Source organism: Ascidia mentula, chromosome 1 (genome assembly GCF_947561715.1).
Source record: "Ascidia mentula chromosome 1, kaAscMent1.1, whole genome shotgun sequence".
Taxonomy (NCBI): Eukaryota; Metazoa; Chordata; class Ascidiacea; order Phlebobranchia; family Ascidiidae; genus Ascidia; species Ascidia mentula.
Window position 1 is genome coordinate 6,968,884 of NC_138566.1, and position 11,034 is coordinate 6,979,917.

The following is an 11,034-nucleotide window of genomic DNA, read 5'->3' on the forward strand; positions in this document are numbered from 1 at the left end:
CCATGCTGTTAGTCGTTATGATATATTCGGACATATTTTATGCAATAAACGTGGCTGTTCCACATAAATTTTTAGAATTTGAAAAGTTCAAAATTCAAAGTTTGAATAGTTCAAATATGTGGGCGTTTACATTTGGGCATAGAAAGTGAATTAGTGTATGTGACACGGAAAAATAAAACATGTTAATAAATAAACTAAGAGATGTTGATAACTTTAAAACATTTTTGGCAAAAAAGTCGCGTTTTTTATCGCTGCGAACGAAATCGTGCGAAAGCGAGATTATTTTATATTATACGTGACGTCATAGAAGGCGCTTTGGTCGTGAGAGTGCTGGCAGCAAGCCTTATGCGTAGGAATGGAAAACATAGCATATAGTTTTGCATTAAACAGGGGACAGCAAGTGAACTAGTGCAACAAACGGATTTTGATGTTAATTTGAGCTGCAGAGAGATGGCCACCGTTTCGACCTATTATGTCTTATTTAGTTGTGTAATTATAAAACAGTTACTGGGACAGGGTGTTCTTGTTGTTGCAGCATTTATGATCGCTAACGTGATACATAAACTTTTGAAAACACAACAGAGACATACCGTTAGTTTAGCATTGTCGTTTCGTCCACTCACAGCAAAAGATAGAAGTAGGTTAATTAAATTTTGAGGCTGGCAAAGACCGCCGAGAAAAACCGATCAAATTAGCTGATTATGCAACACAGTTATTCTGTCATAGTACCACTTTTTGCCTGGCAGTATCGTTGCCTACGAGCTCGCGCCATAAATGATTTATTTATTTCGCCACAATCAACCACTAATGTATTTTTCGCAATATAGTTGTAACTAGAAATATTGGAATCACCAAATTAAAGTCATAATTACGGACAAATAAGCCTTTGGTTTGTGACATCACAGTGACATATTTTTGTGTAACCTGGTACTGACCTTTGAGGTAACGTAATCTGAACTTTCTCCTATGTTTGAAACTATTCGATATCTGCAATATAAGGCGCCTTCTCCTATGTAAACAATGCATTTTTTTGTCAATTTCGCCACAGCGCAAAAGGTTTACGATTTTTGGTCGCCGCTACTTTCCGTGCAGTTTTCTACATTTTTAGTTGACGTAGAACCGAAAAACTTTGGAAATATGTTTGTTGTAGATGCACCTTTAGTTTTACGCAAAGTTGCCATGGCCGTGTCATATGCACTTTAAATGCTTTCCAAAGCAAAATCAAATCAAATGTTGCTGAGCGAACGCAGAATAAATTTCGGTTCATAATCCGGTTGTCACGTTGTCTTTGTTTAACATAAAACAAGGTTGTGACCTGCTGTAAATATTCATGTTGCCAAGTGTAAAATTGTTTTCAAAAATCGTGATTTGTCAACTAGACATCCCGCGTATTCAGAAGTTGTCGAGGATCCTCGGACAACGATCTACTGACCTGTGATAGTTTATCACCTATCATGTCGGTGATGTATTGGTTTATATCTACAGAGCTATTGGTTTAAATTTAGTGTTGATCTAGCCTTCTGCAAACGCGAAATCATTGCATTCTACGCCAAGAAGTCTGACGGGTCAACACACATGCGTTGCACATAATCAAGCGTATTTTACCACTACAATCAAAACAAAACGTTTATGTCCACAATTTAAAAAGCACTGAGAATGAATAATTAAAACACGTAAAATGATCTTTCCGCATGTGGAAGGTATTGAGGAAAAGAAATCTATATGTTTATATCCAACGAAAAGGAAACAATAATCAACATGAATCAAATGCACCAAAATAGAGCACATGCAATTACCAGTAAAACTGGTAAAAAAAATATTTATATGAATGTAAATATCAGCTTAAATTTACTTTTAATCAGCAAAAGAATACTACAAGTAATTAAATAGCTTGAGAAGTTGCGAAATTGAACAACTCTTTCGTTTCAAAACATTCAGACCAAGAGTCTGCTTCTGCATCGTAAACTTCCACAGAACTGTAATACCTATGACAAATTTCATAATAATATCATCCGCTTGCTAATGCCACAGTCTAACTGTTTTGAAATATCACGTTATGTGTGATTACTTGTTAATTGATTTTGGGAATCAATTCCCTATCTGTTCCAATTGGCCCTGACGATTTCCACCTTATGTATAGTTATAGTACAATCACAGAAACGTAAACCTCCAGGTTAAAATCTGTCAGTATTGGTATATAAGACAAATATATTTCGCTTTTGAGAAAAAGCGTCCTCTGTGCCTTTAAAAACAATACAAGAAGTGGGGTTAAATTGAGAAAGCTCACCACTACCTCACAACACGCCCAAGACAACTAAAATCCTGTCACGTGCAATAGGTGGAAGCGTTGAGAAACGTATGGGAAAGATAAAGAGCACGGGGAAAGCAAAAACACGGGAAACAGTGTTTCTGTCAAAATAATCGAAACGCGTCATTCACATCACGGTAAAATCATTTTTTGTACATAAATTTTAGCATTAGGTTGCATTACAGCCTAGCTGGATCAGTCAACAAGTCGGAGCTAGATTTAAAAAAACAAGGTTTGAACCCACGTCCCTAAGCTAACCAGGCCCCACGCTGTTCCACCTGAGCTGATGTTTTATGCAATAGCATGATTGGCAGGATCGCCCCCTGCACAGGTCCTTACTTGGCGATCATAGCTATCGTAACGAGATGTGGCACGGTGACTCGACCAACGAGTGGCAAAACTATTTTCCGTTTGGCCCACATATTGTTCCTGACAGTCATCCACACTCGTTTTCAAAACATCTACCAATTGAACTATGCTACGAGCGAGGTCACATTTGTTAAGAACCATGCACTGCAAACTTAGACGTGGCCGAAGGCAAACGGTAAAATAAAATAAATGCCAACATAAATATACGAAAAAATAATTTTACCGCGATGTAAATGATTCGTTTCCATGTCCCAATTGTTTTGACAGAGACACTCTTTTTTTGTCTTTCTTGTGTTTTTACTTTTCCCGTGTCTCTATCTTTTCCATATTTCTTAACGCTTCCATCCGTTGTACGTGGCAGGTTTTCAGTTGTGTGCAGGGAGTGTTGTGAGGCAGTAGTGAACCTTTTTTTAACTCACTTCTTGTAATTTTGTTTTATAGATCATGAGGATGCTTTTTCTCGAAATCGAAATATATTTGTCTTATTAATTACAAATCTAAAATTCAAAATGTTGAAAGCAAAACTAAATGCGTTTTTTCCGCACATGTCACATTATAAAATAAAATAACAGGCATTTAATATAACTACATTCTAGTCTTGGTACAAATTTTAGTGTACACTTACCCTCCAATCACAAAAATTTTTCCAGAAGAAACACAAGCAGAGTGGCCGCTTCTAGCTTTCAAAAGAGGTGCAACATAATCCCATTTATCAACTTTGGGATCATACTTTTCAACCGTTGAAATATCTTTATTGTTGTTATTCATTCCCCCTTAATAAACAAACCAAACAACAACCATTTAGAATGAAAATAAATCACAAAATTGAAGCATAGGTGTGTGGTACGAAGAAAATTTGTTGCTTTAAGTAAACAGAACGAAACACAATTATTTGGTATGTGGTCACAACTCACAAATACATTTTTTTTAATTTATGTACTCTATGCCCCACCTATAGCATAAAAACAATGATTCAAGACAACACACACAAAATACATCCTCCCTTCATTAAGTGATGCAACTTCATTCCACCTGTCGTCAGATTTGAGAAATCTTTCGCATGATTTTGTGTATTGTCCGTCCTTATCCATACCTCCGATACAATAAATTGCCCCTGGGTTACAAGATTTAACTATTAATTAATAGGAAATATACATCTTACAGATTGGTTTCCATCTATCTTACTCCATAACATTTTATGTTGCCTTAGTTTTTATTATTTAGAGGAGGAAATACCCAGATCGATTATATTTTAAATACACAAAATATAGACGTCATCCTACAAATATTCAGTTTGAATAGCTTGTAGTAAACTTCATATTTTCTACATTTGATGCCACAAAAGACACGCAACGGATGTTCTTTAAAAGCAATGTTTTCCAACGATATTAATAGAAATGTTTTCAGAATATTTGATATGTTGCAAAACGTTTTTCAGTGCTTGTGTTTAGCTAATTGAATTGTGATACTTGTTCCTTTAATAGCGTAATACCAAAACCAAATTAACATAAATCAGGTATATTTTTAAAGCTGAAAGTTATGCCTTAATTTTTCAAGTAAGCAGGTATATTATCCAAACATTGACCTTGATATGCAACACATCCATGACCATATCTTGCATTAATCATGTCAGCAAATTCCATCCATTTGTTGGTACTAATTTCAAACTTTTCACAACTTGTCATGGCTCTTTGATTGAAACCACCAGTAACAAACATGATCCCTAGCATTAAAAACTTGTCAAATACGTATAGTTTCAAAAATTATAGAAAAACAACTTAAAAAAAAAGTTTTTTACCATCAGTATATCCTACACCACAATATGTGCGACAATGAATCATGTCATTGATTGCATTCCATGTAGTTGGGTTGTTCAAATCCAAAACTTCACAACTGCTGTAAATTTTTGTCGCATTTTTAGTTTCAGCACCACCAATCACATATATTTTCCGCTCCACTTTCACTGATGTTTGGCCACATCGGCCAGTGATTAATTGCTGCAAAAAAAAAAAAATCATGTAAAAAATATAATTTTGCATTAAACTCAATAATATAAAAATCCGGTATGAGCAACAGTCTTGTATTTTAGGTAACTGATAAAATATATTTTAAGATCTGATCTATGAATATCTCATGAAAATCATAATGCAAACATACTGGCATTAGTTTTGATTGACCACTTTCAACATCGTACTTCACACATTCATTCATTGAGGTCTCGCCACCCATTACAAGAATCTTACCTAGAGTTTGAAGTCATTATTTTATGAAGCACAAAAGTTGTACAAGCATTTGTCTTACCTGTGTCTGAGAAAGTAGTAATACTTATGTATGTGTCAATCAATGAACCACACAATGAGTGATGAGAAACAACTAAACTCTGTGAGAAAAAAAATTAGCACATATTTGTTGTTTGAGAATATAAGACATAAAACCTCATCAAATTAGTTCACTAACATACCACTCAAATTAAACTGAAACTGTGATACATCATGGAAAATTCTATACACAAAATCTTGAATAAACATGACAAAGACATTCACTTATCAATTGGATCATTAAATTAAAACTAGATATTACTTGTTTCGCAACTTCAGCTAGAAAGGAAGCCGACATTGATGAAAGATCAAGTAGAGAAAACAGTTTCTCAAAGAACTCCTCACGTTGCACTTTGTCATGGTTAACCCACTGGACAATTCCATTAAATGCAGCTTCCTCACTATTCTAATGTCGACATGATATTGGTATTAGGCACAACAAGTTAGCAATAAAAAATAAAATTCAACGAACCACATTATTGTTTTTTTCTATGATAAAAGCCTCCATTTCATTGAACTTAAGTTCCATCAAAAAATCACTTTGCAATATTTGTAAAAAACTTGTTTTTATTGTCTGCTCACACTTTTCCAAAACATCAGTTAGGTTGTGTGTTTGACCAAACAATTGAACTTTCAAACAGTTGTTAGGAGTTACCACTGACTGGATGTACTTCACACAAATTAACTTCAAATCTGCAAATTAATTTGCACTCAAATTTATATCCAAGTAAGAAGCAGTTTTAAAAGCTATAGTGCAACTAATGTAAATATTGTGGCGGATGCCACCCTTGAATTCACTGAAGCGTGATAAGTTTTGCTTTTAGTATTGCCTTTTTCTGCGCGTCTCGAAAGAATCAAGCGTTTTCTGGCAACGACGCGCATTCAGAAAAATACACGTTACGAAGCACCCGCTTCAATTGGTGACCCCGACGTGATCCGGTGGGTTTTCCAATAAATCCAATAGTCTACCGGCGCTTGCTTGATCCAGGGACGAAACAACGTAAAAATATTTCGTTTCATCAGCAGAAATGCTTCGTAGCGCAATATTTCGTTTCATCAGCAGAAATGCTTCGTAGCGCAAAATATTTCGTTTATATTTCATTGGATTGCCCGCTTCGGGATCCCAACGGAAATATCGTCTGACAGAGGCCCGCAGTTTACATCTAAATTGTGGAAGAACATTTGCCAGCTCATGGGAATTAAACACCACTGCACTACAGCGTTCCACCCACAGGCTAACGGATTGGTGGAGCGATTTCACCGTCAACTCAAAAGCAGCCTGATGGCTAGATCGGCTAATCCAAATTGGATTGACGAGCTGCCCTGGGTTCTGCTCGGCATACGTAACATGCCAAAAGAAGATCTCACCACGTCAAGCGCGGAACTCGTTTACGGCTCAACCATTTCCCAACCTGGGGATTTTCCTGCTGCTGCAGACACGTCTATCAAGTATTCCGAGTTTGTACAAACTCTTCGTCGTGCGATTCAGACATTATTACCGCAGCCCATGTCGCGCCATTGTCGAACTCGTGTATTTGTGCCACCTTCGTTACGCAATTGCACCTATGTTTTTGTGCGTAAAGATGGATATCGCCCTCCACTTTCGCCACCGTATGATGGTCCTTTTAAAGTGTCTGCTCGTCACGAAAAGTATTTTGTGATAAACATTTCAGGTGTTGAACATACCATTTCGATTGATCGCCTTAAACCTGCTATTGTTGACTGCTCCAAACCGGTACCTGTTGGGCAAGCTCGTAAAAGAGGGCGACCAAAAAAACAACATCCCGCTTCTGGGGGGGAGTAATGTGGCGGATGCCACCCTTGAATTCACTGAAGCGTGATAAGTTTTGCTTTTAGTATTGCCTTTTTCTGCGCGTCTCGAAACAATTAAGCGTTTTCTGGCAACGACGCGCATTCAGAAAAATACACGTTACGAAGCACCCGCTTCAATATCATTAATAACAACTATGTATGCAACAGTAGTGTGCTAAGTTTGTCAATCAATTCTGTGTTAATTAATCCTGTTATTCATAAACAAATATTACGCAAAATATAAAGTAAATTGAAACAGCTGGTTCTAGTTTTTGCCAATATTTCAAAGAAGTTCATAAAATCCCATTTACCAACTCCTATACATACCCTCCAACTGTGTATATTCTGCATCTTCAAACACATCCAACATATTTTCCTCATTAACAGATATTTTTCCAGTATAAATGTAACTAATTATATTCCCAAGACGTTCTGGTGGAATTTGTTTGATAAAAATCTGTTCTGCATATTTTTCTTTCATCTGTAAACAAGCCGATTTAAAGAGACAACATGCATACCTGTTAGGTTATAGAAGGTCTGTATTTCTCAATTCAAAAGTCAAGACTGCTTGCAAGAAAATTGGGGACTTTCAAATGTTTTCATGTATTACCTCAACTGTGAACATGGTTTTGAAATACTTGGATGAAACCATCAACACATTTTTGTGAACATGAAACTCCTTTCCCTGTGAGTTTAGAATCAAATCACAAGTGCTATCTTCAGCATTTCGATCTCTAAGCAAAAGGTTACAAAACTTACATGTTAGTTTGGTATGCAGGCAGATTGTGAAAAAAATCACTTACTCATCCAAAAGCTGTGCAAGCCTGACTTGATGTTCCATGACTTCATTGTCAGTGATGTCCATATTTTCAAATGGGCTATATTATAAACCAGTCATAAAGGGTAGCAGGAGCTTGACTTGCTTAAACAACACTGTATTGACCTAATAGAAACTAAACGCATAATATTAAACAATTCAATGCTATTCAAAACATTCGAGGAAAACTTTGGCTTATTCAGAGATGGGTTTTCTTCCAAGATATTCATTTATTCATTGGTGTATTTTGTCTAAAGTATTTCAGTAATAAAAAAATGTGGAATCTGAGAGTATGGGCAGTGAGACGCTGGAGTAACCTTTTCGGTGCCAAGCGTCACCGTTGATTTAATAACTTAAATTACTTCCATATGCCTATAAAAATTACTTTCATATGCATATAGAAATAATAAACGAATTTAATGAAGCGGAACAAATGAACATGTCACCCGGGAAGAAACGTTTAGCACACTTACGTAGACAAGTCGGGTCACGAGAGAATTGATGTTTTGAAAAGGAAGAAAGCAAATCCCTTCTTCTTCTCTCTCTCTCTCACACACACACTGATGCGGTTGAGCTTTCTTGACGGGAACTTAACGAATCAACAGTTCGTCTGCCCTACACTCGGGGATTCCATCCAGGATGTGAGGCATCAAGCAGAAGTAAGAGTTTTTCATAATTATTTTCTTGCAAAATTAATATGGATCTACTTTTGTTTTGCCGAAACGAAATTTACAAAGGTGTATTGAGTTGAGTATGTAGCTTTTTTGTCATTATTAATAGCTTGCAATTTCGCAGGTTTCTTACATTAAAAACTTCACATCTCACAAAAATGTATTTATAATCTATACATGTACAAAATGCCCATTTAACACAATAAATTCGTGCGGCGCATGTACACTAACCGTAAATCTATTTCACTCATCTCTAATAAAAATTAACTAAAAATTACCCAAACTAATTTAATAACCTAAATTAATTATCTAAACGCCTATATTTATACAAAACTTTAAAAAAGTACAACGGTCACGATACCAGGCCAAACAACGCGCCAAGAAAGAAAGCTCAACCGCATCAAAATGTGAGAGAGAGAGAAGATTTGCCTTCTTCCATTTCAAAACATCAATTCTCTCGTGACCCGACTTGTCTACGTATGTGTGCTAAACCTTACCCAAAACGTGAAACATATCAAGTCCAATGAGGCGAATGCATGTCAACTGACAGATTTTTGTGTGGCCACCGATTCCACACTATGACTGTCCGGATGAACATTCTATTAAGCAAACTAAAGCTGCCGACATCAGCGTCCCTTCAACTCTATCAAAAATGATGCACACATTCCATTCTTGTTATCTCGGTTGTGGATTCGGTCATAACCCTTGCTTGGGTGTAATTTTAAGTCACAGTCCAATTTGGTCTTCTTAGTCCAAATCGTACTCTACGTCCTACAACATCGAGTACTAAAAATACTTTCTTTGTTATTTGGTTTCAATACGGTGACACTGCGACAATGATATGTGCAGTTTCGCGCCCGCTACAGCACCTCTCAGCTCCAGTACCTCCCGCAGAGACTGTCGAACTAAACCACGCCCATAAACACGTCACAGCCAAACCTAACAAAACAAACGTTGTTGCCAGGTGGTGTTCACAAACCTGCTACTTTTTACCATGAAAAATGAATGTCGCATTTTTTATGTTTGTGTATTTCTTGCATGCCTCAGATTGTGTTTTCAAATGCGCACTTTACAAAAAAGTTTAAACCACCAAATATGCAAAACGTCATCGTGTATTTTCCGTGTGCTTTTTTGTGCGCTGTTCCTCAGTCTATCTTTCCAGAAACTTCTCGTGTCGTTTGTTCTCTTTTTTACCCTTTCTTCACCCACAACGTTTATTGTTCAAGGCTGACAAACTTGGTGGGGGAGAATGCAAGGGCTTAATAAGTATTACCTCTGATGCGCTCAAAATGGCGATTAAGAAACCAGAGACAGTTTAGCGAAACGGGACAAACAACAATACGGCATCTCAATTCACCAAACGACAAACACATTCGAATATCTTCGCTTTCATTCAGTGACGTCAGCAATGGCGATTCCAGATACGATTGGATCACACGAAATTATCAACACAAGAGAAAAAGAAAAAAGTGGGAAACAATTGTATTTTTCCACAGGGTGCACAAAAGCTTTGCGTCGGCAGCGGCAACTTAATACGAAGCATCTGATTTCACTGCGTTCTGTCTCATTGATTTGACCTCTGTCTTATATTGCTAGTGTTGAAATAAGTCTTTACCAACCTTAATTCAAACCAGCCCAGTTTGTTACAAAACAAGCGACAGAATTTTTGCTCTATTATAAAGTATATGCGTATAGCATTGCACGTTCGAATTACCGTATTTGAATGTGAAAATAACTACAAACGTTAGTCAAGCAATCCAATATGCACAGTTATATGTTTTGGTGAATTAGCTGGGTATGCGCTGGAAAAACTAATCACGGATCTGCTTATTAAGTTAAGTCAAGGATTTCTATATTTCTAAGCATGCATTACTTACATCTGAATGAATTTCCATGATTGTGTGAGCCGAGTAATCTGTTTATAAATATGCAAATGTAACTTTCAGACTTATAACACCAAAGCAGTCTACACGTAAGCTACGAAAACTCTCTTGTGGAACTCAATCGTTCTCGAGCTTCCGTCGTTAGGAGGTATATCGAATTTCCTCCGTTTACATTCCACCTCAAGGACAAGCGAACGTCCGAGGATTTTTGTGTGTGGTATTGTTAAGTTTTTCGCTGTGTAAAGTGTAGCACCCGTATTTCCAGACCAAATTCCCCAAACAACTGGAAACGGAACAAAGGATGCAGACGGAGTTAGGCATTACTGTTAGAACTGTAGCGCAAAAGAATTTGCCCACTTGTTCCGTTTCATTTTCAAGTTGCACGCTTTGTTATATCACGTATTCTTTTACGCCACGTTCTTTTTCACCTTTTGTTATTTCACCTTCTACCTGTTCATTTAAATGTTTTGTGTTGATTTATATTTTTATTTACGAAGTGTCTCGAACGCACCAGTCACCGCACGTTGATTTTATATCGCAGCGCTAGCTCCCTTTCTCTCACGTGACACGGTTGGGCCAATGATGGGGGAGACCAAAGATAAACCGGGCTAACACGAGACTCTAAGAAAAGATCGCGAGACAGACCTATTTTGGCAGATTGTGATTCGTCTGTGGCATTTTTAGAGTTTTTATGAACAAGATTGAATTGAATTGTTTAACCGTTGTGCTGGAACAGGCTTGTGGTTGGCCGTCAATGCAGCGTCCTGAGGACCTTGGAAAGCGTTAATTAAGAAGCGTAACACGAAATTGGCGAGCACGCCAGGACGCTGCAACCACAGAAGAAGAGTTCCTGTCA

At 37.1% G+C, this 11,034-nt stretch overlaps 1 protein-coding gene across 5 annotated transcripts; it reads right to left on the reverse strand.

The window, feature by feature from the left end:
- Nucleotides 1–1,586: 1,586 nt before the first annotated feature.
- On the reverse strand, nt 1,587–10,750 carry LOC145895742 (kelch-like protein 2). 5 transcript variants are annotated; one of them, XM_082984534.1, is made up of 13 exons: nt 7,611–7,750; nt 7,418–7,541; nt 7,135–7,288; nt 5,468–5,688; nt 5,258–5,401; nt 4,979–5,057; nt 4,835–4,920; nt 4,476–4,674; nt 4,263–4,400; nt 3,630–3,791; nt 3,303–3,450; nt 2,901–3,081; nt 1,587–1,985 (listed from the first exon to the last, which is right to left on the reverse strand). In XM_082984534.1, the coding sequence occupies exons 1-13, from the start codon at nt 7,670–7,672 to the stop codon at nt 1,935–1,937; spliced, it is 1,749 nt and encodes a 582-aa protein (XP_082840660.1). In that variant the 5' UTR covers nt 7,673–7,750; the 3' UTR covers nt 1,587–1,934. The 5 variants fall into 5 exon arrangements, with proteins under 5 accessions (XP_082840660.1, XP_082840674.1, XP_082840679.1 ...); XM_082984528.1 differs by lacking the exon at nt 1,587–1,985 and adding an exon at nt 8,098–10,750 and having other exon boundaries at nt 2,019–3,081; nt 7,611–7,685; XM_082984548.1 differs by lacking the exon at nt 2,901–3,081.
- Nucleotides 10,751–11,034: the final 284 nt, after the last annotated feature.